At 40.3% G+C, this 27,998-nt stretch overlaps 5 protein-coding genes across 9 annotated transcripts in view; 2 read left to right on the forward strand and 3 right to left on the reverse strand.

The window, feature by feature from the left end:
* Nucleotides 1-475, reverse strand: part of LOC111328013 (L-asparaginase) — a 12,656-nt gene extending 12,181 nt beyond the window's left edge. The window contains exon 1 of one of the 5 annotated variants that reach the window (XM_088724681.1): nucleotides 238-475. The gene's annotated coding sequence lies outside the window, so the exon portion shown is untranslated. Of the gene's footprint in view, nucleotides 1-224 lie in introns of all 5 variants that reach the window. The other 4 variants (XM_022932352.2, XM_022932354.2, XM_022932355.2 and 1 more) reach the window with 4 other exon arrangements.
* Nucleotides 476-1,465: 990 nt separating this feature from the next.
* LOC111328002 (uncharacterized) lies at nucleotides 1,466-2,538 on the forward strand. The gene has a single exon (XM_022932338.2). The coding sequence runs from the start codon at nucleotides 1,518-1,520 to the stop codon at nucleotides 2,370-2,372; it is 855 nt and encodes a 284-aa protein (XP_022788073.1). The 5' UTR covers nucleotides 1,466-1,517; the 3' UTR covers nucleotides 2,373-2,538.
* Nucleotides 2,539-4,715: 2,177 nt separating this feature from the next.
* On the forward strand, nucleotides 4,716-5,711 carry LOC111328003 (uncharacterized). The gene has a single exon (XM_022932339.2). The coding sequence runs from the start codon at nucleotides 4,754-4,756 to the stop codon at nucleotides 5,597-5,599; it is 846 nt and encodes a 281-aa protein (XP_022788074.2). The 5' UTR covers nucleotides 4,716-4,753; the 3' UTR covers nucleotides 5,600-5,711.
* A 1,564-nt stretch (nucleotides 5,712-7,275) lies between these two features.
* On the reverse strand, nucleotides 7,276-8,547 carry LOC111327995 (uncharacterized). Its single transcript, XM_022932332.2, has one exon. It carries the CDS (start codon nucleotides 8,318-8,320, stop codon nucleotides 7,439-7,441), a length of 882 nt encoding a protein of 293 aa, XP_022788067.1. The 5' UTR covers nucleotides 8,321-8,547; the 3' UTR covers nucleotides 7,276-7,438.
* A 10,367-nt stretch (nucleotides 8,548-18,914) lies between these two features.
* Nucleotides 18,915-27,889, reverse strand: LOC111327971 (60 kDa lysophospholipase). Its single transcript, XM_088725959.1, has 12 exons — nucleotides 27,369-27,889; nucleotides 26,882-27,026; nucleotides 26,229-26,475; nucleotides 26,005-26,088; nucleotides 25,584-25,710; nucleotides 24,758-24,870; nucleotides 22,787-22,972; nucleotides 21,964-22,077; nucleotides 21,393-21,518; nucleotides 20,624-20,719; nucleotides 20,067-20,417; nucleotides 18,915-19,877 (listed from the first exon to the last, which is right to left on the reverse strand). Exons 1-12 carry the CDS (start codon nucleotides 27,799-27,801, stop codon nucleotides 19,698-19,700), a joined length of 2,202 nt encoding a protein of 733 aa, XP_088582085.1. The 5' UTR covers nucleotides 27,802-27,889; the 3' UTR covers nucleotides 18,915-19,697.
* Nucleotides 27,890-27,998: the final 109 nt, after the last annotated feature.

Genomic DNA, 27,998 nt, shown 5'->3' on the forward strand with positions numbered 1-27,998 from the left:
TTTTCCCAAGAACCTCCCCCACCCCCACCCACCCCGCCACCTTAACCCGAGAGGTGGTGATGTTCCTCCTTTTCTGACAATGGTTGATTGCAATAGGCCGCCTCCAGATACAATAAAAAGCGAGAAATATAGCAACGCCTACGGCAACGGAATGCTAGAGACCGCAAAGAAACCTGAACGAAAGCTTCCAGTACAATAATTAAAGTAAACTGAGGTGACATTACCTAGATTCCTTACCATAAAGTTCGAGGGCCAGGCGAATCACTATTTGCTGTTCATTTTCGCTCTCTGTCGATGTAAATAACCTTCAAAATATTACTCAGATTACCTGTATGGCATTTTCTTTTCCTTTTTTTTTTTTAATAACATAAAATTCGTGACCCATCCATTTAGCCAACTTTTCCGTTCAGTTTGTCACGAAACCATGAACAACATTGTCACGCTACAACGAAAATCCGCTGGCCGGGTACAGAGGAACAGCGGGTTACATGACTGTAAAACGTTTAGCATGCCACGCCAACGACGACAAAATGTTAACCGGAATTGAATATCAATCATAATGACGGCTTCTCTTGTTAATAATCATCTTAAATCTTCAATCTGTGTCTGGGAAAGCATTCTACCATTCACCGCATGCATAAAAGCCTCTCGGGGTGTCCCCTAGAAACTAAGTTCGCTTGTGGGCTGTTCATGAGTTATTTTGTACCAAAGAAAAGTGGAATATATTTCATTTAAGTGAATTATATTTTCCATCGTTGAATCCCACGTTTGCATTGGCGAAGGGAGACATGAATTACTTTATCGTCGTGTTTTTAATACTCGTCCCATTGTCCAAGGCCGGGAAATCGAGAAAATGCAGAATTATTTCGAAGCAGTTCGCAAGTGTTCGGTGACCGAATACACGGAATGGGTCGTATTTGAACAGCATTTACGAGAGGGAAAATAAAATCATGGAGCACGTCTAAAAAAAGAGAAGTATCAAACTAAGATCCACTTTTCATTTCGCAAGAGTGAGAATTCGAGAGCGACTGTTGGCAAACAAAAGAAGTTTGAATCTACACCAGGCGCAAAATTCCATAATAATGACTGAAGTAGTTCTCTAGTTAGCGTTCTATTTTCTGTAAAGAATTTAAGAAAATTGACAAATTCATCGTTTAAGAAGACCGTCGCAGTACTATCTTAATTCTGAAGCCTAAATGGCGTCGTGCGGCAGAGCATGTTGTCGGGGTAAAATCCTCTGCGAATTAGATGTCAAAATTTAAAATGGTTTATTTACAGAGCTGACACCGGCTTATCTACAAACACCAAAGGTGAGAAAGCACTGCATCCTCCTGTTTATATTCGCTTGCGACAAAAAACGTCTTGTTAGCATTTCTCTGCTGCATTTTCTGCTGTCACAATACAGCCTTCGAAAGCTGTGTAAACGCAAGCCACGAGAAAGGTGTTATTAAAGGAATGATGTCCCTTTTTGTATTGCTTCAACACCACAAAGCTTTGATCAACGAGTTTCACTTAAGATGGAAGTAGTTTTGCGTGTCCTTATTGCAGCAAGTGTGACTGCCCTGGTCTCAGGCCATGGCCGGCTTATTGACCCACCTAGCAGGAACTCAGCTTGGAGGTACGGTTTTGGAACACCGAGGCAAGACACCGATAACGAGCTTAACTGCGGCGGGTTCAATGTCCAATGGTCTACGAACAAAGGAAAGTGTGGCGTGTGTGGAGACGCCCATCACTTAACGTCCGGCAAAGCTCTTTACACTCACCCTGGGAAGTACGCAACGGGAACCATCACTAAGACCTACAAAGAGGGACAGGACATTGAGGTGGTGGTAGACGTGACCTCCAACCACCAGGGATACTTCACCTTCAGAGTTGGTGACATCGGCTCTCCTCCCATAACTCAAGAGAAGCTGAAGTACGTGTTGAGGCAGCCCAATGGCGACACCAAGTGGAAAATCAACTCGCACGGGAACGACGTGTTTACGATCAAGCTAAAACTTCCCGAGGGCTTGACATGTGATCACTGCGTGTTGCAATGGTGGTGGCGCGTGGGAAATAACTGGGGATGCGACGGGAAAAGAAACTGTGGAATGGGTAAAGGACCACAGGAAACCTTCGTAAACTGCGCCGACATCAAGATCACGAAAAGTGACGGAAGTGTGCCGCCACCACCTTCTCCCACTCGACCCCCGCCACCTACCGAGGCACCTCCAGACCCTCCCAAGCCAACCGAACCCCTTCCTACCAATGCTCCTAACCCGGAGGGTTGCAGATCAGTACCTCCCTACAAAAGTAAGCAAATGGATGACTGGTGCCGCAGAAATTGTGCCACAGGATACTGCCCGGCAACTCACTGCAAGTGCCCAATGTAAAGAAGTTCCCCATAACCTGAGGTTTGCACTGAATTTACCTGGTACTGAGAAGGTAAAAGGGTTTGACTTTTGATTTATTTTACTTGCACCGTTTCATTCGATGTATCTGTGGGTTAATAACATGTATATCATATCAATGAAAAGATAAATTTGTCTTTTGATTTTACTTGCACCGTTTCATTCGATGTATCTGTGCTTTTACTTGCACCGTTTCATTCGATGTATCTGTGGCTTAATAACATGTATATCATATCAATAAAAAGATAAATTTGCTTCTTCAAGATAACCAAATAGTCTCTGTTTTTTCTGCAACTCCGCTACGAGTTTTTCGATGTTAACATCACCTAGGATCCAGTCTCCTCCCCAGTCTTCCACACCGCCAACTGAATATCTCCTGAAAATTTCTTAACTTTTCAACCACACTATACAGTGTGTCAGTACGAGGAACAACACATTTGCGACCACTCTTTCCTCACCAAACTACTAAGACTGGCAAATGTTCATCGAAAACCTACACTGTTTTATTCTCTCATTAAAACCCCGACCAGGGGTTTACTTCATCTGAAGGTCGATTTTGTTTCTTAGGTATTTCCTTCATTGATACTAGATTAAATATTGAAGCACCATTACGTATGCCCTCGCAAGTACATAACACCCAACTCTGTCGTGATACCCATAATGATAAAAATCCTGGCATACCCACAAACACCAATGAGACACTTGCAGGTGACCCCCCCCCCTGTCCCTCCGCCAACTTTCACAAAAAGTTATCCTTACGACGGTCAAGCATTTAAATTACAATAAGGCGGGGGGGGGGAGAAGTGGAGTGTGATACATAATTTCAGTGAGTCTGTCCACAGCCGTTATTTATTTATTTATTTTTTTGCGTATAGTTTTTCGAAGAAGTGCGCGACGTGCGAGCGCGAGAACGGACATGATCCTACTTTTGCAGTCATTAACAATTAACTCCCAAGATTTGATTGTTAATTCTCCCCTTTAGCTGCTATGCATTTCCTGCAACATAGTTTCGAGAATTTGGCTATAGATCAAGATAACAACTTCAACCTGATAAGTCTGAGTGTTTTCATCATCTGTTTACCGGACCATGTATAGATATAATAAGGAGAAGTTACATGTTAATCACTTCTGGGAGTTTTTCGGTAATTAAATCTTCTGCAACTTGTATCCCATCCACATAACATAGGAGAGAATAAAGGGCTTGTAGTCAGAGTAAAATTAATTTGAAACCGTAGAAACTAAACAAAATTTGTCGGTGGGAAAACAATGTTTGCTTCACCTTCCCATTGCGTAAAACTTTCTTATGAATCCGAGTTTTACAGCTGCATAACACTCGGCATCAGGCAACGATTTAGACGCCGGAAAGTAAACGCAGAACTGTACTCAAAAATTTGGAAACGACCACCAGGATTCTCTTTCCGTTTTTTTGGAAGTTTTTATCGATCGACATTATATCAGGCAACAAACGTCAAGATTACAGGCCGCTACTTTGATTAACATTGCTTTTCACAGCTTTAAAATCTCTGAAATATAAAATTAGGAATAGTCTTTGCATAGACAAACATCATCCAAATCAGTTTACCTTTATCATGAAGGGAGCAAAATCTATTAAAATCTTCACTCTTCAGTACCCTCTCACTTTCGCATTTGCAAACTAAACAACACCACTGTATGTACCTTAAAGAACTAGAATGCCCCATTTCTGTGATAAAAAATTAGTTCGAGCTCAGTTTATTTAAACACGAACATTTTATTATCACTTAAAACGCCTTTGATTCTTAACTTTAAATAGCGTTTTACTCCAAACTAAATAAGCATTTTTCGTGGTATTAAATTTAAAAGAGATGGATCTCTCCTGGGTTGCTCTAGACCAATATTGCACTAAAACGTCATAGTTTTCGTCAAATATGTCTTTTGATTTCACCTGTGTTTGCGTCCTACATGTGTTCTAGTATAACACTTTTATTTATAAACCACAAAGGTGTGAATGTAATGTTTGTATATCTCGTAGATATGCCGTTCAAACGCCAGAAATTCTTAGCAAGGTTTGGACACATTGCACTGATATTCAAACAACGGACAACCAAGATGTTTCATCTTCACAGACCAGATGACAGTCGCCAACCCACGTGAGGGGCGTTGCTAACCAGGGGGGGGGGGGGTCCTCTGCTTGTTCTCCTAACTTTGTATAACATAATGATACTTCACAAACAAGACACCTTGACGTGCTTCAAAGTGCTGATATGGCGCTTGGGCAAGAATCCCCCCCTTGCCAACAACACGCCTATCGTGTTTTAAATTGATGTGCTGTTCGATTGAGATCACAAACGCTAAGAAGGTGCCATACTAAGCGCTCGTGAAACATGGCAGCGCCTTTGCAAGTTTTTATCGCGCTGAACTTTATCACTTTAGTTCTTGGTCACGGCAGGCTTATTGACCCAGCTAGCAGGAATTCGGCCTGGAGATACGGTTTTGGAACACCGAGGCAAGACACCGATAACGAACTGAACTGCGGTGGCTTCAGCGTTCAGTGGGACGCCAACAAAGGAAAGTGCGGCGTGTGTGGAGACGCCTACCACTTTAAGCCTGGCAAAGCTCTTTACACTCACCCCGGGAGGTACGCAACGGGAACCATCACTAAGACGTATGAAGAGGGGCAGGACATTACGGTAATGATAGACGTAACCTCCAACCATCAGGGACACTTCACCTTTAGGGTGGGTGACATTGGCTCTCTTCCTATAACTCAAGAGAAGCTGAAGTACGTGTTGAGGCAGCCCAATGGCGACACCAAGTGGAAAATCAACGCGCGGGAGGACAAAATTTTTGAGATCAAGCTTAAACTTCCCGGAGGCCTTACATGTGATCACTGCGTGTTGCAGTGGTGGTGGCGCGTGGGAAACAGTTGGGGATGCGATGGGCCTAATGACTGCGGAATGGGCAAAGGACAACAGGAAACCTTCGTAAACTGCGCCGACATCAGGATCACGAAAAAGGACGGAAGTGTGCCGCCACCTCCTCCAACACGGCCTCCCCCTCCCACTGAGAAGCCTCCGGGGCCTACCGAGCCCCTGCCTACCAATGCTCCTAATCCGAAGGGCTGCAAAGCCATAGACGCCTGGACAGGCAACAAAGCAATAGATGATTGGTGCGTAAGAAACTGCGCCAAAGGTAACTGTCCAGCCCACATGTGCAAGTGTCCGAAGTGAAAGGAACTGTAAACTGATCAACATCAAATCCCTTGCTGGTGGTAGATTGGCAGAAAATGAAATGTATGGTTAGGTTAATATCTGTATTTTAATAAATTTAAAAGGTGTGGGATGCCTTTGTAAATTTTTTTTGTTTTTAACAGTTATGCTGAGTTAACCCTATGAATCCTAAGGGTGATCAGCATCTAATTTCTCATCACAACACCCCTTCCCCCTGAATCATACATTAAGGTTAGATTATACGGGACCATATAGGGAATGCGATTTTAGTGGGCTTATAAGAGTGTGGGGGAGGGGTGGGAGGGTTTCGGGTACTACTTGTGGGCTTTTAATAAAAAATTTAATATATATTTTTGTATTTTTTTGCATAAATATATTTTTATAACGAAGTTGAAATGGTAAATTAGCCACCGTAATGATTACAAAAGCTGACGTTTCGAGCGTTAGCCCTTCGTCGGAGCGAATAGAGGAATTGTGGATTGTGTGTGCTTTTAAAGGCAGAAAAAAGCACACACAACCCACAATTCCTCTATTCGCTCCGACGAAGGGCTAACGCTCGAAACGTCAGCTTTTGTAATCATTACGGTGGCTAATTTACCATTTCAACTTTGTTGATATATCCAAATTATTTCGTTACTCCCACCGACGCAGCCCCAAACAGTTTCTTTCGAAACTATCAGCCTTTATTATTTTTATAACGGATTGGTTATTTATACTATGTGACTGATACCAAGTTTGTAAGAAATGTATATGTGCACGATCCTTCGCAGTAAAGCATTATTTAAGCAATAGTGAAAATCAGACCTGAAAAAAATTCAGGCCTGTACAGGATTCGAACCACTGACCTCTGCGATACTAGTGCAGCGCTCTACCAATTGAGCTAACAAGCCAACTGGGAGCAGGCTATCAAATTAATTCGACATAAACCCATAGATGATAAATCAAACAACAAATATATATGAGATACATATATATGAACTGCGGTCATGAAACGTATATGTACACGATCCTTCGCAGTAAAGCACTATTTAAGCAATAGTGAAAATCAGACCTGAAAAAAATTCAGGCCTGTACGGGATTCGAGCTAACAAGCCAACTGGCCTGCTCCCAGTTGGCTTGTTAGCTCAATTGGTAGAGCGCTGCACTAGTATCGCAGAGGTCAGTGGTTCGAATCCCGTACAGGCCTGAATTTTTTTCAGGTCTGATTTTCACTATTGCTTAAATAGTGCTTTACTGCGAAGGATCGTGCACATATACGTTTCATAACCGCAGTTCATATATATGTATCTCATATATATTTGTTGTTTGTAAGAAATGTTATCAAGCGAGGCGCGGTGGCTAAATTAAGCGTGAGATCTCCCCCCACGGTTGGTTGTTTACACGAGACGCACGTAGGAGAATCTAAAAGATCTAATGGTTGCAAAATTTCAATCGTTTTCAGTTTAGTTACAAGAATCTGAATAAGGCCAGAAAGCACCCTCGACAGTCAATATATCAAAAGACTTTTTCACTCTTTTCTGTATTAGAAAAAAAATCATATGAGGGGACGAATTCCAAGTATCCTTTTCGAGTATCCTTTTCGTCTGCTCTTGAATAGTCCCGTGAAACCGGGGTATGAAGAAAGAATTTCATAAAGGGATTATCTTTGAATGTGAAAAAGATGGAAATTCTTCAGATGAATTTCATAGTTTTATTTAATTCTGACATAATCTGCAGTGAGTAACAATCTTTTAAGACTATCCGGGCAACAGGAAGTGATTTCAGATCGAGCAGGGCGCAATTTAGTTATCGAATTTTAATTTAGTGTATATACGCAAAATAAACTGCTTGTCAAGACTATCAAGCACATATACAGTGAGTGGAAGGGCAATAACCTTGTGCGCAGTTCCTCACACACCAGGCATCCATATTGGCATCGCCGGTCCATTGTCCTGTAGCTTTACAGACCCCTTGAGGTGCTGTAGTTGATGGTGCTGTGGCGCCAGGGCCTTCAGTTGGGGGAGGCTTCGTTGCAGGTGCTTCAGTATTGGGTTTCTCCGTCATTGGTGCGTTCGTGTTGGGGGCTTCTGTAGCACCCGGTTCCCCTGCGGACACAATCTTAATATCCGCACAGTTTACAAAGGTCTCTTGTTTCTTCCCCAGTCCCACTCCGCAGTTGTTGTTTTCGTCACAGCCCCAGTTGTTTCCCACAGTCCACCACCATTGCAACACGCAGTGATCACATGTCAGGCCCTTGGGAAGGTCGAGCTTAATTGTGAACTTTCCATTTTGGGACGAATGAAGCTGCCATGTATTTGAGCCATCTGGCTGCAACAGAACGTATTTCAACTGTTCTTGAGTGATAGGACGTTTTACCAGTTTTCCGAGGCTGAATCGAAAGTATCCTTGATGGTTTGACGTGATGTCAATTACAACGTCGATCGTTTGACCCTCCTTGTACGTCTTGGTAATAAAAACATCACTAGCGTACTTTCCAGGGTAGACATATTTCGGGCTTTTGTCGTGATACGCATCACCACATACGCCACATTTTCCATTGTTTGGTTCATTCCATTGAACGCTGAAACCTCCACAGTTCAGTTCGTTGTCTGTGTACTGCCTCGGACGGCCGGAGAAAAATCTCCATGCAGAGTTTCTGCTGGCAGGATCTATCATTCTTCCATGGCCAGCTACAACAACTATCAAGGAGGCAGTCGCAAAAAGTCGAACGATGTCTTTCATTCTCGTCCAAATTATCGCCAAGGTAAATGAAGATACTCGAGTTGACCCGCTCTCCTAAGATAATGAACTTAAACAAGAGAGACTCCCATTTATATCAGGTGCAACCTGTTTGCAAGTATCAAATAAAAGGTAGACGCTTGTGTCTTTGAAAAGAAAAAATAGTTACATCTATATAAAGGCCTTCGCTTTTCCGAGGATGAAAAGTATTTTTACCTTAAAAGGCTGGATAAACATGCTCGCTGTATTCTATGTGGTTTTGTAAATATGGCATAAGACGTCATTCTTTGAAAGGGCGTAAGATTTATTCAGGAGGTTGAAGGACTTACACAACTGAACAAATGTTTCCGGTAAACAATATCTCAATATACAATATCGTCCTTGAGTCCACAATAACCAAATTTCACCGAGGATCGATGCTGGCAATAAAAATCGAAATCAAAAGCTTCGAGAATTTTGAGAAAAACAAGGAGAAACACGCACAGATAAACTAGATCCACGGCTTTTAATCTTTCCGTTTAAAAAGGTAACTTACCGAATGAATTAACGAAAACGCCACGAGAATATCACCTTAATAACCTCAGACTCATTTTAGAACGACAATCACAAGTATTCATCGACTAAAAAAGGAAATACAGTGTTTTGGGGGAATCTTTCAATACAAAGAGTTATATTTTGCCGGCGAAAAAAAGCGGCAAGTCATGGCGGAATGTTTAACGAATAGCGTGCATTCATTTTACAACTCCTAGATGGAATAAATGGAGCTTCGAACCGTGAATTCCATTTTTTCTTAAATTTCTATTTCGGCTGATGTATTTGAATTGATAATTTTCGAGAGAGCTCCGATTTTAGAACGAAATAGTGAATTGGTTATCTTAAAAGTTTTCAATCTTTGAAAAAATCTAACTCTGACTGATTGATATTTTCCCTCTGCTGGAGCACTTGGATCAATGGTTTTGCGAGAAAGGGTTATTTAAATTTTGATTTAAAACAATTGGCCCTTAATCAACAAAAAGATTGTCGTAATATTCTAGCTTTTCTTTTTAAGCGCGTAACTTATGTAGCAATTTCTTCGGCCTTATTTCTTTATTTTTCCCTACTTTGTCTTCAATATTTAACGCGTCAAGCCGCCGAGAAAAAATATTTTAACGTTTTTTTTTTGTTGTTTTTTTTTTCAGCCAGAGCCATACAAGTCGGTCGCCTTTAAAAGTTTCCGAATTAATTCAGAAGGTCGGTGAAGAACAATTTTTTTCTTACGAAATATACTCAGAAACTTACTCATACATTTATTCCTGTTTATTCGTTTATTCACCAATTCAAATATTTCCCTTTAACTTTGCAAACAGCTCGCATTAACTGATGGCCAACTGGCAGAGATTTTTCATTTTCAAAAGACTCTTTGTTCTCGGAATTTTTGTGATATCCGACGAGAGTTAGCAGTGGGGATTGATATAACTCTGATCAGACATGACAAATAAGGAAGACCGGAGCTCTGTTCTGGTTTAAAGCACACAGGAAGCGGCTAGCGCACGATAGAAGTGTGGGGGAAACACGAGAAGTGATGGAGTGTTTCTTTCTACTTCTTGAGTGCTCTCACCGCTTCCTTCATTCATAGTCCTCCAATAAAGAGTGACCATGATTATGCACTTTTACGAACACGACCAGGATTTTCAAGAACCTCGAATACCAGTGTACTTATACTGAAGTTAAAGTTGTCATTGATCACAACAGCAAAAGTTCATGAAATGTAGGAGTCTAGGAAAGTTACTGAAGAGTTCAACAAAGTTTTCTTTAAAAGTTTGCACAATGAAAGCGAGTTAGACGAAACATTGTTAGTCGCAATCAAGAAAATAGATTTCCCATACACCACTTTCATAAATGTCTGCCGGATTGATATTCTTTTGTTTAAATTCAAATTAGCTTCACTAGCCTCGCTTGAGATAATGTATTCTTTTGAATTTTGAACTAGAGAACGAGGCAAGAAAGGCTAATTTAAATTTAAACAAAAGAATATCAATTCGGCAGCCATTTTTGAAAGTGGTCAATAAGTGTTGTTTTACGAGTCATTTTTTTATTGTTTCTTGATCAATATATTTAGAAGCATCAAGGACGATGGTCACTCCAAGAAGGTAGGGACATTCTGAAGTATTTCGTTAGCCTAATTAGTCGGTTAGTAGGGGCGTAGCGTAAAATTTTGAAAGTGTGCGCACAGCGCTGAAATTGGGACCGAAGGTGCCTCAAACTAGAAGGCCGAAATTATAAAAATTGGTTCTATTTTATGGCAACTGTGTCAAATGCTATAAGGGAATAAACAATTTTTTTTCCAGATTTCAGCTGTTCGCACGGGCGTACGTGCGTATATGGACGTCACGCCCCCGGTTAGTGAGTCAGTTCAGTATATTTAGTCATTCGTTCAGTCTATTTAGAATGTAGTTAATATATGAATTCAAAATTCGAAGTTATTTAGGTTTCTGTCTCGATGAGTTTCCGAATCGTGACTGTCTTGTCTAACTTCCAAGTGGAAGTGCGTAGTTCTTCTACCGACCAGTTGATTGGGATCCAGACGAAAGTTCTTGTTTTGGCTAATACAGTCAGAGGTTGATTTGGCTGACTGAATGCATTAAGTACTTCGTTGCTCATTTCGAAAGTCTCAGATGAAATTGTTTGGGTTAGTGTTCCGACAACAAATACTTAATCTCTCAGGGTCAACCAGCTGGCGTGCCCACCCATACATATCTATCAATAGTGAATATATAAGCATGTTTTTGGACAACTCACTGAGAAGTATTCAGTGAGATAGTGAGAATCAAAGTGTAAGAGCATAAGAGATTGACCAGAGTTACACAGAATGAGGTAAATTTGGAAGTAAAATTGTGTACTGGAAAACCGAGTGATTAAAGAAAGAAGAAAACGAAAGTTCGAGAGTCTTGGCGCCTTTCGCCGCGCGTGGTGTGCTCGATAGCCAGTTCCCCTTGACATTTGATAGCGCAACATCATAAGAATGAATCAGTCGATTTCCATTACGCATTACTTCCTATTTTCAAAACAAATTCAAATTTTCGAATAAATATAGAAAATGCTTTTGACGCCCACCGCAATTTCTCAGTAGCCTTATGTAATCCACCACCCGGATGAAGTTTGCGGTCACTTTCTCACAAAGAACTAGTTTTTTCTTTGTCCCTTGGTCGTTGACGATCTCAGAGTTGATTTGTACGCGAATGGAAGTTCGATAAACAAAATTCCAAGGTTTGTTTCAGACCGTAATTTGAGTCATCGGGATTTCAGGTTTTCTTAGTGTATTCCTATCAACCCAGCGAACGTCTCACTTAAATTAAAAAACAACACTTGTACATTCAAATAAACACAGCGGTCGCATGTCTGCGCAAGTGCGAACGTTGTAATGACTTGATGACGTGCTGTCAAGAAATATGAGTCTTTTAAGACTCATTTTCTTGATAGCACGTCATCAAGTCATATGTCGGCTTTTTAAAATAAGCCGACTTATAGACATCCATTTAGGTAAAACACCCCATTAATTTGGTTTTATCAACTACTTAAAGTTGAACTTGTAAATTGGCCAACGTAAAGAGTTAAAAAGCTGACGAAGGGCTAACGCTCGAAACGTCAGCTTTTTTACTCTTTACAATGGCCAACTTTACAATTTCAACTTAGTTGATAAAACCAAATTATCTTGTTACCTCCACCGACGCAGCAACACAGTTTCTTTAGAAACTTTCCCCCTTTACGCCACTAATTTGCCTTCATGGCCATGATTTGACTATTCATGGCCATGATTTGACGCGGTTCAAATTTTCCTTCGTTGTTTGTTCGCATGTCCTTCCTGTTCAGATGCGCTTTAATTTATCTGTTTTTTACTTTGTACTCACGTAGGTGGAAGACTGAATAATAAGAGTTAGAGTCAGTGATAAATTTATTTGCATAATCACCCGTTGGCAAAGACTGCCATGCCTTCCATTGTCGAGCCCCCTGTTTACTCAAAACATATTGCACTGAAACTTGCTATGTTAACCCTTCTGTGTACATTTTCTGAGTATCCCTTCGCACAGGTCTTAACGAGTTAAATCCAGATTGGGAAGGCGATCGTAATTAGACGCTGATTCAAATACTTTTTCGCGTACTTACTTTTTGCAATGTAGACCATTGACATATCAAATACGTGACCTGTAGGGCGATTCTAAAGAATACTCAGAATGGTTTTACAACCTGAGTAAATATATGTTTTGCACGCTTTGTCGTCATTCGCAAGCAAAAGAAAGCTAATAATCGCTTACCGTAGAGAATTTCTTATACTTGGAAAACTCTCCGATTTTCAACTAACCTTACAGGACCTTGGCTTGTCTCGTACTCAGACCTCTCCCGGCCAAGCGGTTGTAACTTACAGTTACGCGGTAAGGTCTGGGTACGAGGTTGTACAGGACCATACAAGAAACGCGATTTTAGTGGGTTTATAAGAGCGTGGGGAGGGGTGAAAATGGGTGTGAGGTACCACTTGGGAGCTTTTTAGTGGCATGAAATATATTTTTGTAACGGGCTGGTTTTTAATACCGAGTTTGTTAGAGATATTACAAAGCGAGGTACGGTGGCCAAAGCGTCATATCTGTTCGTTGTTAAAACTCGAGACAAGAAGTACCAAAATCTAAAAGATCTAATTGCACAATTTCGATCATTCTCAGTTTACTTACAAGAACCAAGAAGAGGTCAAAGAACACCTTCGAAAGTCGATATTCCAAAAGACTTTTTCGCTCTTTTCTGTATTAATCATAACAATGACTGAAGAAAATTCATACGAGGGGACGTATTCCGAATATCCTTTTTGTTTGCTCTTGAATCATCCATTTAACTGGGGTTATAAGGAACAAGAATTTCATAAAGGGATTACTTAAAAAAGATGACAATTCCTCAGACAAATTTCCTGGTTTTATTTAATTCTGATAGAATCAGCGAGTAACAACTATCTGCTGCTATATCCGGGTGACATGAAATGATCTTCAGATCGAGCAGAGCGCACTTTATCTACCAAATTTTACTCAGTGTATTTACCTAAAATGTACTGCTTGTCAAGAATATTAAGCACATATACAGTGAGTGGAAGGGCAATAACCTCATGCGCAGTTAGTTACACACCAGGCATCCACACCGGCATCACCGGCCCAGGCTCCTGTGGCTTAGCAGACTTCTTGAGGTGCTTTAGTAGGGGCTTCTGTAGCATCCGGTTCCCGAGCACATATACAGTGAGAGGAAGGGCAATATCCTCGCGCGCAGTTAGTTACAAACCAGTCATGCATACCGGGAACACGGGCATAGGCTCCTGTGGCTTTGCAGACTCCTTGAGGTGCTGAAGCTTGTGGTGCTGGATCTCTCATTCGTACACGGCCAGCTACAACAACTATCAAGGAGACAGTCGCAAAAAGTCGAACCGGATATCTTTCATTCTCGTCTAAATTGTCCCCAAAGTAAAATGATGCTATTCAAGTCGATCCACTCTCCTCAAACAGTGAACTTGAACAAGAGAGACTCCAATTTATATCAATTGCAAACAAAGACTGTTTGGAAGCATCAAACAAAAGGTAGACAGTTGCGAAAAGTTAAAATAGATGGATCTACACGTACGCTTTTACGGTTGGAAAGTCATGCTCGCTGTATCTTTGTAGTTTTGTAAACAGGCATATCACGTAGATTCTTTGAGAGGGCGAATGATTTACTCGGGAGGTTAAAGAACTTACACAAAAGAAAAAATAGACGCATCTACTTGTTAGACCATAATTGGTTCTAGAAAATGGTCTGCACAAGTTTTGATTAGTGGCATACCTAGTATAGTATTTATTGACAGCTGAAGCCGGTTGAGCTAGATCATAAAAGACCAGAGGTATATTCTTTTTTTGCTATTGAATTTTATGCACAAGAGGGCCAATTTTTAATTTAAAAATATTGTCTAACCGCAAAAGCGTAGGTGTAGATGCGTCTATTTTTCTTTTGTGTAAGTTCTTTTACCCTTCCAGCTCACACGGAACAATGACAGAAAAATATATTTTCGAGACTATTCTAAATTTAATAAGGATCTATACTTAAATGATATGAATCAGATTTCTTGGCATGAAATCCTCAATCCCCCAAAAAATTCAAATGAGAAGTTAAGGGAGGCAATTAATACCCTGAATAAAATTGTAGACAAACATGAACCTATCAAACTGGCTGGCCAAAGTAAAGAAAAGTAGGGACCTTAAGCAGTCAGGATGGCAACGCCAAGGAAGACTTCGATTAAAAAATGAATTTCTACTCTTAGTTAGAATTTCAAAAATGGCTGCATGAGCTTACTGTCCCATACGGCGTCACAGCTCAACTTCAGCATGACGTATAAAAGTAGCGTTGAGTTCCAAATGGAAATGAAAGTGATTTGCCGTCGCGGTTTCGGGTTCTGTCCTGGTGTACCGGTTCACAATGGAATCACCATTGTTCTTTCTTTGTTTAGGAGTTATTGGTTAGCTATTGTGTATTGTTTGGTCTTTTGTATTGGCTCTTGTGAACCGGTACACGAGGACAGAACCCGGTTTCGGTTCGCAGACGACGCAAATTTTGGCGATTTCACGTTGTTGTTTTGCAAAGGACGGCTAAGAAATGTACAAAGTTTCAAAATGCACGTGATGAGCTATTGTTCTGTCAATTAGATCTCTTGTTTTTCCACGTCCTCGTTGCCGTCGCCGTCGTGGTTGCTAAAGGTCCCTAGCGTCTTAGTGAAGACGGTTGGAGTACGTGAACGAACGGACAGGTCAGGAAAGCTTGTGAAGTATACGGGGAATGTGTTTCTCCATTTCCTGACAAAGTCCCTTAAAGAATTTGATCAGAACTCTAAATTTTCTGCTGTAACCGTGCCAAGTTAAACACTGAAGCTCTTACCTGATAGAAGCCGCGAGAACCTGGAAGCAAAAGGGTTAAAAGTAGAATATGACGAAGAACAATGATGGTATCTGGTGCCGTTTGAAATGCATTCATGTTTTATTGATACTGTTGTTGTAAACCGGAAGAGACACTTGTGGGTTCTGTCCTGGTGTACCGGTTCACAAGGGAATTACCATCGTTCTTTCTTTGTTTAGGAGTCATTGGTTAGCTGTTGTGTATTGTTCGGTCTTTTGTAACGGCTCTTGTGAACCGGTACACGAGGACAGAACCCACTTGTGCCTTAATGTTCAGAGTCGAAGTCAGTGAACTTCACCTTTTCTGGTAATAACATTAAGCTTTTTCTCTTCCATAACGAACTACATTTAGAGACATGTTAGGTTATTGTTTTTAAGTTGTTAGTATTGATTGATATTGATGGCAACCAAAAGAGACACTTATGCCTTAATGTTCAGAGTCGAAGTCCGTGAACTTCACCTGTTTTAGAAGTAACATTAAGCCTTTTCTCTTCAATAATGAAACATTCAGAATTGTGCATCGTTTTCTATCGATTTTCAGAGGTGGAATACCTTTATTAATTCAGTAAGATCATGTTTGAATATGTTAATTCATGGAGCAAATTAAACACGAAGGCGCGCTATATAAGGAAGTCTTCCCTGGGAAGACCTGGGCTCATTTGTCACTCACCGTTGACGTGTGCAGGTCAAATTCAAATGCTGGTAGACGAACAAAAAGAGCTAATGGGGTATCTATTGTTTACTTCTACCAGCATGGTGGCCGTGAGGTGACGTGCGAACCACCTACTTCGATCTCAAATTTACCGCCACAAATAAAGACAGTTTCCATTGGAGAAAAGAAATACGAATCTCAAAAATTCTTGTATTGTGATGAAGACATAAAACAATTTTGAGGAATGCGCCCGCTGTTCACTGCTTTGGAGTAGCTGTAGCTCAAGCTGACTTGACTCTAAGAGTTCTACATCACACGACGGTTGATTGACAAATGGTCACAGTGGGACATAAGGCTCCTTTTATAGCGCGCCTTCGTGTTTAAAGGATTACTATGTGGTGTTCTTTGCTTTTATTTCGTGTTATGAAATGTAGAGAGCCTGATATCAGTCTTGATTGAAAAGGTCTCACCATGAGTGCCAAACTACGTAAAACACGTTTAATTATTCAATACGCTATTAAATAACATCAACGTGCCATTCAATTACGTACACTGAGGGGACTCGTGGTGGGTATTTACTTTAATCTTTAATCGAATACTCCTAAAGCAGTGAAGACTATACTAGAAGATAATCTATGTACAATAAAAACTAAAAATGGATATACACATATAAATTAATTAACAAATGAATACTTAATAAATTAATTGAATATGTGACAGGAGTTAAGCTTCTTTGATAATGGAAAGAGCATCAGCCAAGAAAGCGTCTAAATTAGAGCAGGAGTTTGGAATACTACCTTTGATATACATGAGGTCTCTGCCTGTAAAGGGAAACAGTTACGTACAATGGAACTCGTGGTAGATATATACATGAGATCTCTGTCGTCTTGATGGTCATTGTCATAACACTGCAATCCCAGTTCGCTTCGCTGGCGAAGAAATCGGCAAGGAAGTATAGCACTTCGCGGCACGAATGTAGATGGATGTTTACGGAGAGCAAAGCTGATGAAACTTTTCTGCATGTGACTTATACATATCTTTATTCCACGGCCGGCCGAAGAGACATTGATCGGACTTACAAATGTCTCTCTGAATGGAGATTCTTTCTCGTGAAAAGCTGCATTTCCTCATTTATTTTTTCCTGTTTTTGACAACCTTATGAATGTGCTACCGGACCATCAAAGGTATTCTAGGTAGTTGTGAGTCGTTATGTTTGCTCTTCAGTATGCTTTTCAATTTTTGAAAAAAATTCAAAAGTTAAGTTTTTGATATTTTTTTCTTGCGGGGTTTCTTTTGTTGTGGGATCGTTAGGGGTCGTTTTGAGATTGTTCTCGGTCGTTTGAAGATCATTGTGGGTCGTTGTGGGTCGTTCCGGGTTTTAGTAACTACGTCTTCGTTTAGACCAGCGGGTCTTCGTTTTAGACCACAGGGTCTTCGTTTTAGACCATGGGGTTTTCGTTTTAAACCAGTAGGTCTTAGGTCTTAGTTCTTCGTTTTTGGGTCCTCGATTTCGACACATTCTAATATTCCCCAACTTCGTCTAATAACAGAAAAAAACTGGTGGCGAAGCAAGCCCAAAATGGCGGAAATCGCCAAAAAACACAACGGACACACAAGAAGTGAGTCAGTTTCATCAATCTTACGTGTAAAATGTTCATATATCGGAATATTTAGTGTTTTAAATAGACCATATTTCGTTGCCCATACTATTCTTTACAACGCATTCAAATTCTCAACGGATCCACGCGTAACTTAACACTGCGTCAAACAACGCGTGACGCTTTCAAGAAATACTCTTTCGTTTTTCCACTGGACGTGAGCTTGGGGCGCCTATGCATAAACACAGTGGTCAAATGCCTCCGCAAGTGCGGACGCTGCGATGACTTGATGTCATGCTTTCAAGCCGTCAGAACTGTATCACAAGCAAAACATCCCCACAAGCTAGTAAGTCACGGTGTTTTGAAAGTGCTGATTTTTTTGGTAAAAGCTCAAGACAGAGTGATAAGTCAACAGGATACCCGTAATCGAATAAGCTTTGTGTTCGAAAAGTCTCGAATTTTCCTTTTCCCTGATTTTGTTGTTATGAACGGTTCAAATCTTTGCGAGACAGCAATTGTTTCAACACAATGGTCCATAGCCACACAAGATATCTTATGACGATAGCAGCAGTGGCGGATCCAGGGGGAGGGTATGGGGGGGTCCGGACCCCACTATCGGACCTGACGTTCACAACGTTGAGACTGAAATTATTACATCGACAGGATCGTATATCACTTTTTAACTGGCTGGTTCTTTTAATGAATCCAAGTAAACGGTAAGCAGCCAAGGAAATATATCGTGCAACCGCGACTGGTGGGAGGGGGTGGGGGGGGGGGGAAGAAGTTATTTGCTTCAAAAGAGCCCAACAGTCCTTTCTGAACCAAAGTTTGAACCCCCCAATCAAAAATTCCTGGATCCGCCTCTGAGCAGGTCTATGTTTATCGTACACAGTACACCAGAAAGAATTCAGCAGGAGTTTATAAAGAAAGGTTTTGTCGTTTGCCTTCACCGAAACGAACACTGAGTTAGCACATCTCACAATAAGATAAGACCAAGATTGTACCTTTCTTTCATTTCTTTCGCGTAGTACCGGGTTTTATTTAGAATTGATCCCCTTGCGCATGAGTGAAAATGAGACAAAGCTTTAAGAAGATACAAAGTGCAGTAGTTGAATGAAACAAAGACAAAACAGCGAAACCTGAACTGGACTCAACTGCGATGTTACAAAAAAAAAGGAAAGTATAGAACTATCGTATACTTAAAAATGATATAAGCATGGTAGACTTTGGTAGTAAACTGATTTGTGGTAGCAGGGGTAGGTTGTCAGGAGAAATTAGATGCTAGTCACTCTTGGTGGTAATTTTTCATCTGGGAATACGAAGTCAAAGAGCGATGCAATATACTGCGAGAACCAAATTACATTTTTTAAAAAAGGCAAAATCACTTTTAGCCGTGTAAAAACACAAACAAAAAATGTCGTACGGAGATTTTTATTTTAAATCAATAATTTTCACCTTTATCTCGCCTTCTCTGAGTCTAACATCTCTTTTCATCATCGATAGATATAAAACTGTTGAAACTCTACAACAAGATAACTTGTAGAACCGAAAATCAATATTCAATATAAATAAACTAAACTAATATAAAATACCCCAACAAAAGTAGCAAGGAAGTCTTTTTCATTTGAATTCATGTTTGAGAAAAAATTAGTCAATATAAATAGTAGAAATTAATTTTTTTCACAACGAACGAAAGCAGACGGCAAGATGTTCCGTCATTTTTTTTTTTCCTTCACTGTTTGCCGTTAACTTTACGCTTAAACTTTCAAATAATTCCGGCTTCCGCGATTCCGGAAACTTCATATCTCAGCCACAATTTCATATATCCGTCAGTTTACAAGATCCCGCGAGGGTTTTTTCTCTTTTGAAATTTGATTTGAAATAATTAGAATTAGCTTTTCACTTGAGAGTCACAAAACTTCAACCACATAATCACAACAGCCAATCAAAACAAGCCAAATATAATAAGGAACCAATGAGAGTCTCAAGTCCTAGCAAGTAACCTGCGTCAGTGGCGGGAGATCGCAGGGGACGTCGCGGTTGGATTCAGTATTGGATATGATTGGTTGAGAAGCTGGCGCGACTCATAGACCAATCACAGTGAATTCCGAGTAGATGAAGTAAAAACCAATTCAAGCCCGGATCTCTTATGACACTGAATGAAAACTGGTGAACCTCACGAGCTTTGTCGCTCCTCTTTACTTGTCAGCTTCTTCAGTCGTCTTTTGTGCCGCCGACTGGAGTAGTTCCATCATTCCTCTGTTTTCAAAAAGCTCGGCGTTTTTCAGTGGTGTAAAGCCGTACAGGTCGCGCAAGTTCAGATCAACACCGCACTCCAACAGAAACTTAACTGTGTTCACATTATTTCGACAAACAGCCTAAAAGCAATGAAAAAAGGCGAAAAACATGTCAGTAAATAACCGTGCACAACGTCCTATATTAAACTCAAAATCGCAAGCGGTCAGCCATCAAACAAACCAATTGTCAACACGAGAGGCAAATTGTTTCCTTTTATTAGCTCTGAGCTCTTTTACCTCAGTTAGAGAGGAATGATTGAACAAACTCACCACATGCAAAGCCGTTCTCCTGTCGTAGTCACCAACATTAAAATCAACCCCGGCTAAGTGCCAGGCCCGCAATCTATCCACCTTGTCATCAGCGGCAAGGGAGCATATTTCAAGGGCCGTATTCACTGTGGTGGGCCCTAAATGAGCCCCAAACTCCCTGAGAAGTAAAATGGCCTCCTCATTAGCACTACGAATAGCATCGTGCAAAGGGGTTTGTCCGTGATTATCGAAAACGTGCGGTGAGGCGCCTTTCTCCAGAAGGTACCGAATGACTTGCAGCTGACCCTCCAGACATGCTACATGAATTGGGGTGCGACCGTCGTGACTGGTGGCAACGCTTAATAAACCACCCTGTAAACAAAACACGAAACCAATAATATGTTATGTGAGAGAAACAATTAGATTGCAAGGGCGGCTCTAAGGCAAACGACACTTTTTCAAAGCCAATATTTCTTCCCTGATTCAAGCCTCTCAGGATGAGTGCTTTCATTAAAGGTCACGTCACAAAGGAAATTATCTGTTCCCGACTTAGGTTCTCGCCAACTGCAGATAGTTACCTGCTGACGCAGCTCTTCCATAGCATCAATGTCGCCTCTTCCCGCAGCGTGACACATCAACACCGGAAATAACGCTTGCTTGATGAACCTCACTTCCTGTAATAAATAAATGCGAGACGAAAAGAAACCAGTGGGTGTGACACTTTGCAAGCCCAGAGCTCTGATGCTTTTAATTTTCCCCGCAAAGTGCCGTAAAAACTCGTGCTTTGCTTAGATTTCACATCTCACTAGTTTGGAAGACTTTCTCGAGTTCAACTGTACATAGCAAATTGAAACTCGAGGGATGCCGGACAGTGTAGTCTGGTGAGAGGACGGCTTCACAGCCGTCTTTTCGTATGGCTTGTCACGCAACGGAGTGTTGCTCGATAAGTCGAAAGACAGTTGGCAGGGAAAAGTAACAAAAGTGTTGCCTTTTTCAAGCTAGCATTTTGTAAACTTTTTTGATCTTAGGTACAGAAAAGAGTACGGAAATGAATTATTACGATATGATGGGTGAACAATCAGTGTCTAAGAAACTCGAGAGAAAAGTTTAAGTCGCCAGAGCATTCCATCATCCGTCGTTTCAAGTCCAGTATTATGAGGAACAAAATACTTAATTATAACATCCTTGCTACAAAAATAATCGTTACTTAGCAAACGAACGCACTCACAGCTACTTTCGGAATCCCATGAAATCACTCGGAAATACTATTAAAAAAATACGGATGGAAAAAAAAAGGCGCGGTAGCAAGCTTATAACCGAGTCTGATCTAAGATAAACTTTGCTCACCTCGGTTGAACCAACTTTGAAATGTGAAGCTACGGCATCGATCAGTTCATTGTCCCGCAAAGAAAACTGTTGCATCTTTTCGTTTTTGTACAGTGTCAACTCTCCACGTAGATTCTTTTTCATCATCTAAAGTCATACAGTGAACAGTACACGTCACTTTTCATAAAAAAAAACATTTTAAGGTTCTAGCTTTTTTTCTCACATAGTAAGGCTCTTTCATTACTGAATTTTTGTTTTTTTCCTTTTCTTTTTTCAACATGACCAAACTGAAGAAGCAATCCTCCTCCTTTACTGTGGTGGGAGAATTATTCCACCCTCCCTCCCCCTACTTCCCCACTCACTCAACCCCCTCCCCCACCCCAACCCACATGTTCCAAACAGGACTCTTATCTCTAACACATTCTCACAACCTTCAGTTCAGTTGTCAAGGTTCCTCTGAGACTGACCAAAACCTAGCAAAAATACTAAGTAAATTGATTCTGCAGAAACTTTAATTGATCCACCTTTTATATCACAATACCTCCCTTTGCTAGAAAATGATGACAATAAAATAACAAAATGAAATTCTCACCTCTTTTTTCTCTTCCAGCGAGAGCTCATCATGTCCAAGTACATAGGAGAGTTTGGTTAGCGCTGCCTCAACCGTCATATCATTTCCTGAGATTACACCAGCTTCCACCAAAACCTGACGTGGAGACAAATACATCTTTCAGTTACTGTTATCTACTCGAATCAGGAAATAAATGGAGAATTTTTTCAGTTAGAAATTAAAAGTAGTTGTAGAGATTTCCAACCTCGTTCCCAGGGCCTTTTCCTACCCCACCCCCGACTAAGCGAAAAGGTCCTGGGAACGAGGTTGAGGGAGTTCGTTCGTGTATTCATAATACAAAAGAATACCCAATGGTTTATTTGCATCTTGTTGGCCTTAAAGTGTTGCGCGAGAAGACTGTGAGACGGAAGAATGAGTAGCTTTGAAGCTCAGTTTTTGCGCCGGGTCGTCTTTGTTTGCATCACACATCCAATTGACTGCAAGCTTAGCAGGCTTGCATCTTATTGAATGTGAAAACTGTCTGTTGTTTTTTCCTTCGCCCTCCAAACTGTGTCACGTGTAAAAAGAGTTGCGGTGTGCTCTTCGGTTACTCCTTAATACGCTCTGTGATTGGTCCAAAGAAAACTCTCGCCATCCTCTCCATCAATCAGATGGAAAACCAAAAATTACACGTGACACAGTCACCAGTGCTTTCCCACGCTTCTAGCGGTTCGTTTGCCCTTATCCTGAGTTCTCAAGGCTTCTTTGTGACATTTTTAGTTGTTCTGACTGACCATGAATCTGATTACCTTGATCAAAGCATTACAGCAATCACTCAAATGTTTTTCCTAAACCAAGAACATACCCTTCCTGTTGCATACGAATCCACAACATGACCGTACAGACACTGAGTACAATTCACTATAATCACTCCACGTTTAGCCGCGGCTCGTATCTCCTCTAAGAGTTCTTTTCGTGAATCAGGGCCGTTACCACTGCCATAGGTCTCAAGAACAACTCCTTGGATTGGAGGCTCAAGAAAAGCATGTACCTGGAAGGGAAGGGAATGGCATGAAAAATAATTAGAACGTCCCAAGAACCTCAGCTGCTTTTCACCCAGTCGTTGGTGACTAACCCTAACCATCAGTATGTTTATTCTCCAAACTGTTCTCTATATATTTCGTAAGATGCTGACAAGGTGAATTTGTTTAACAATCTAGAGCTTCTTCAGTTGGTGATCATTTCCTTTATTCTCGTGAAGTTACTGCGTGTTTCAAAGGTGATATTGTAAGGAGAACTTAGAAAAGGGTTGTAGGGTCTTAGCGTGCGGAATGTTTTTCTTTTTGTTTTTCTCATTCAATCAATCATTAGGGTGTCTCTGTGTTGTCGCTGTTTCTCGTCGTTCGTTAGTATTTTTTCGCTGGTTAGTTAGCTTCTGTTGTTTCTATGTCACGTATCTTCGTTCATTAGTTTCTTTCGTAATATAGGCGTTAACTGCACTTTAAGTTAGCTAGTCGTTTTCGCATATATAAATTAGTTTTTCGCAGTTCAGAGTTTAGTCTTCCGTTAGTCATACAGTAGTTCGCTTTATGCAGTTACTCCAGTTTATCTTTATTTCGCCTTTGGGCAGTTTATATTCATCCAGCACTTTCGTAGAAATCGTAACAATGTAAGTATTGTCATTTCAAGTTTGTTCAGTTCGTTCAGTGTATTTCATTCCAGTCAGTTTTACTAGTCAATTGTTGTAATTTCGTATTCATTTATTGTTTTTAAGTTTCAACCCACATACCGTCAACATCTTTCGTACCGAATAAATCGTCTTGATCATCGTGGTGTTGTGAGGTTACGATTACTGCAGTCACAGGGGTTATTCGGGTATGTTTTTCATGGGTTGAAAATAAAGCAAAGTTTGGCACCTTTTGTTTTGTTTTTTTTTTTTGAAAAATTCACATTGTCTGAAGGAAATGTGTAAAAGTATGGAGAAAGTATGGCACACTGATATTTGGGATTAAACTGCAGTAACATGAAGCAGGGGTGAGGATTTAACCCTGTACACCATGACATCAGTGTGCATATTCTCCATACTGTTCTCTATACATTTCCTAAGGTGCTGACAAGGAAATTTTGTTTCACAACCAGGAGCTTCTTAAATTGGTGATCATTTCCTTTATTTTCATGACCTTTATACACCGAATGCAAATATGGCATCTGATTTGAATTGCCATTGTTCTGGACTGACTAGCCTCTCACACATGTAATAATCCTTTTGTGTTTCCACGTGAAGACGAGGTTAGTGAGTCCAGAACAATGGCAATTAACAAATGGTAAACACCACAGCGTACACTATTGAGTTATGGATGCACGCGGGAGGTTGCTAAGCACGAAAGAAGCGTAAGAGTCGCTCGAGGCGATAGCCGAGAGCGACTCTAGCTTCTTGAGTGCTTAGCAAACCTCCCAAGTGCATCCATAACTCAATAGTGTACGCTGTGGTGTTTACCATTTGTTTTATAACATAACATTGATACATTGTTGTTAAAGAGTTCCCTTTTATCTAACAAATCTTACGCGACCAGAAAAAAACAAGCGCGCGCGGAAAAATAGTCTTTGCATTTGCTCACGTCAGCAGCGTACACCCATGGGCAAATGGGGGACGCTAAATTGACCAATCAGAGCGCGCGCTTTACTTTGGTTATGTTATAATTCAAATTGGACGCCATATTTGCATTCGGTGTATAAAGGTCAGGAAAATAAAGGAAATGATACTTGATTTAAGTGTGATATTGTAAGGAGAAATTAGAAGTCAGTCTCTCTTCAGGGTTGAAAGGGTAATACTAACTGCTTCTTGCGTAATTCCAGGGAAAATTCTCAGCACTCCTATTCTTGAGCTCATCTTTGTGTGGATTTCAAATTTACTTGCTTGATTTTCATAAAAGAGCTCCTCCCACTCAACTGGAATTAAAAAGACAAACAGAAATAAAGCAAATAAGCTCTTTGAGATAAAAATGACATTTTCATTTTGTTGTGTTAATTAAAATAAGAAAAGAAAGAGTCTATGATGAAAATTCGTAAACCTTTGGCCCCTATTTAACCTCTTGACTCCCAAGATCTGATTGTTAATTCTCCCCTCTAGCTGCTATACATTTCCTTGTACATTAGTTACAAGAATTTGGTGTTCAATCAAAATAACAACTTCTACCTGATAAGTTTGATTATTCTCACTACCTGTTTGCTGGATCATGTATGGATACTATAAGGAGAAGTTAAATGCTAATCACTTCTGGAAGTTAATTAAGGGTTCGCAGCAGCATAGTAAATATCTACTGCCAGCCTTCAAAACTATTACAATTTAATGCCAAATTCACAAATGAAGTAATGGATTTTCCTTGAATCACATAACTGAATAAAAATGAGTAAAAAAAGGAAACAGCATCGCAAAGGTCATGGGTTCAAATCCCATACAGGCCTGAATTTTTTTCAGGTCTTAATTTCACTATTGCTTAAATAGTGCCCCTCACTGAGATCGTTCTCATATGTGTTTCTTTAACCGCAGTTCAAATATATGATTTTCATATATTCTTAGCAGATTGAACTCTGTCCTGTATCTTCTTAAAAGAACCACATTTGGACAAGTCATCCAAAGCTTGAACAACATTACCACTTACTTTCAATACCAGCTTCTACTGTTGCCAAAGGAGGACAGTTTGGAGAGTCAAAGGCACCAAATCTGCGTGCATCAACCTTCAAGGCTCGATTGCCACGATACAGTTTTCCATGGAAGAACAAAGTCACCTGGCGTAGGATTTATTAAAAAATAAGAGGTATTTATAACATGGTTTTTTTTTTTTTACGAAAAATAGGAGAAAAAATGATAATAAAAGAAAATACTTTTATTGATAATAACAATGTTAATAATGATGATGATGATGAAAGAGACGGTAAGACAAACAAAATCAGTATTCTGCAAGGCCCTGCAATCAACTTAAAATAAAGAATTAAAAAATCCTGTATTGCATTAATTTTATCTCATAGTATTACCTTTTCATGAAAGTCACACTTGTCATTCTTATACTCAGTAAAATTTACCTCTGGGATGACATAATGGCCAGCAATCATTAAAGCTCCAAGTAGATTTTGCCTTCCATCATTTAGATGATCACTCAAAGCATACTACACAAAATAAATCCAGCAAATTAGTTAAACAGGTAAATACAGCAAACCATGAGTCAAATTATCTGGCATCTGAAAGAAGATGACAATATCAAAAGGCAGTGTGGCTAAGTGATTAGGGCACTGGACTTATAACTTGCCTGAGAACCAGTAAAGATCACGGACTTTCCAAGGTTCTCAAACATGAATGAGATTGCTGATGCAAGGTAAGCCATGGTATCTGTGCCGTGAAGAATAACAAATCCATGATATTTCTCATAACATTCCTTGATTTGGAGTGCAATGTGGATCCAGTCTTGAATGTCTTGATCTTTAGAGTGCACTACTACATGACTTTCCTTCATCTCGAGAACATCAACAAAGACACGTTTTCCATACTTGCTGACACTAAATGGATTAGAAATAAAGAAACAATACATGGTGGGCCGATTGTCATTAAAACTTCACCAATCTCCTTGCAACTTCTTCTGTTATATTTTAGAGTTCACTGTTTAAATGAGTTCCAGCAAAATGTAGGTAAACCTGATAAAATATTTTGGGTGTAACCAATAATAAACTTGCATCCAGTCACACGGTGCCCTGACTTCTGGCCCTTTCATGCAACAGAGACTAATACAATGTTCTGACACCATGTGGGTCATTTGAATTTACCATTACCCTGACTTTGAGCACTTTTCATAGTATTATACATTTTATACAATGTATTTGGGGTTAAAACAACTGCAGCTAACTCGACAATTTTCTTATTGAGAGCCTATGAGTGCCAGAGGTTAAAGTTTTCCCATTTACTCACGGCATCACTATTGTGTCTGATTCGATGCCCTCCTCTGGAATATCATCCAGTACATTGCTGTGGATGTAGTCAACATACTCCACATCATGCATCATGGGGAGCTTCTTCAGCTCCTTCAGTATATTCTTTTTATCAAGATGGAATCCTGCAAAACCAGTGGTTAACTTAGCAGGAACAAGTTGACTCCTAGGAGACTTATCAACATAGGTACATATTGTGCAGCCAAGTATGGGAATCAAAACATCGCCTTGCACCAAATCAAGATGTAAGTCTTTACTTTACAACAATGCTTTGAAAGTAGAGTTAATATCATCTCACCCCACCGAATTTTTTTTCAGGGGAGTGGGGGGGGGAGAGTAGTTTTTGCTCAAAAGAAAAATATCCTCAAAACCCGTTATTTAAAATCAGCTAGGGTTCTTTTCTCTTAGTCCCTGTAAGCAATCGGTCACATCATAAGTAATTATATTCCTTACTTTGGAATATTTACCTTCTAGATTTGGATCTAATTTCCATCCAAGCGCACCACCAGTATACAACAACAAAACTTTACTGTTTACAACATTCTCATGTGTGATAGGGTCTTCCACAGGAACCGTGCCCAGACGGCTTTTAGACGGACTCGACGGACCACCATCTACAGAGGACGAACTCGAAGATCGCGACTGAAAGAAACTCCTGGACAACTGTGCATGAAATGATCGCCTATTCATTCCAACATCACTGTCAGCAGCGTCCGAGCCAGAAGCTGACTGCATTGTTTGTTTCGCTGATGTCGAGGGCGGAAATTTCGTGCTCGGCGATACTGCGCACTTTTCTGAGCAACCTGTTGTAACAGAAATGTCGTCATTTTCGCCACACTCCTGAAGTGTTTTTAGGCTTGTCCTGGAGTTCACCGAGATTTTCTTGCAGGGATCATTCATAACGTTCCGAAATCGCTGATAAAAAAGTTCATATTTGGAGTGAGGGAACTCGCCATCTTTGTTTGCTGAACAACCGAGCCTTATTTAAAAACGGTGAAAGGATTGGAAATTTTCGTCAGAGAAGGGAGTGGAAAAGTTCTCTTAAAATATTGAGAAAACGAGTGAAAAATAATACAAAATCATTTGGAACCTAATAT

The sequence above is a fragment of the Stylophora pistillata genome, chromosome 6 (genome assembly GCF_964205215.1).
Source record: "Stylophora pistillata chromosome 6, jaStyPist1.2, whole genome shotgun sequence".
Lineage (NCBI taxonomy): Eukaryota > Metazoa > Cnidaria > Anthozoa > Scleractinia > Pocilloporidae > Stylophora > Stylophora pistillata.

Bases quoted from the DNA above. Each gene is read 5' to 3' on its own strand.
- LOC111328003 (XM_022932339.2), top strand. From the start codon at position 4,754: ATGGCAGCGCCTTTGCAAGTTTTTATCGCGCTGAACTTTATCACTTTA.
- LOC111327971 (XM_088725959.1), bottom strand. From the start codon at position 27,801: ATGAATGATCCCTGCAAGAAAATCTCGGTGAACTCCAGGACAAGCCTA. The intron at 26,089-26,228 runs GCAAGTTATAAG...TATTTTGTGTAG, and splicing joins TGATCTTTACTGGTTCTCAG to TATGCTTTGAGTGATCATCT. The intron at 20,720-21,392 runs GTGAGCAAAGTT...TATTTATTACAG, and splicing joins TCAAAGTTGGTTCAACCGAG to GAAGTGAGGTTCATCAAGCA.
- LOC111327995 (XM_022932332.2), bottom strand. From the start codon at position 8,320: ATGAAAGACATCGTTCGACTTTTTGCGACTGCCTCCTTGATAGTTGTT.
- LOC111328002 (XM_022932338.2), top strand. From the start codon at position 1,518: ATGGAAGTAGTTTTGCGTGTCCTTATTGCAGCAAGTGTGACTGCCCTG.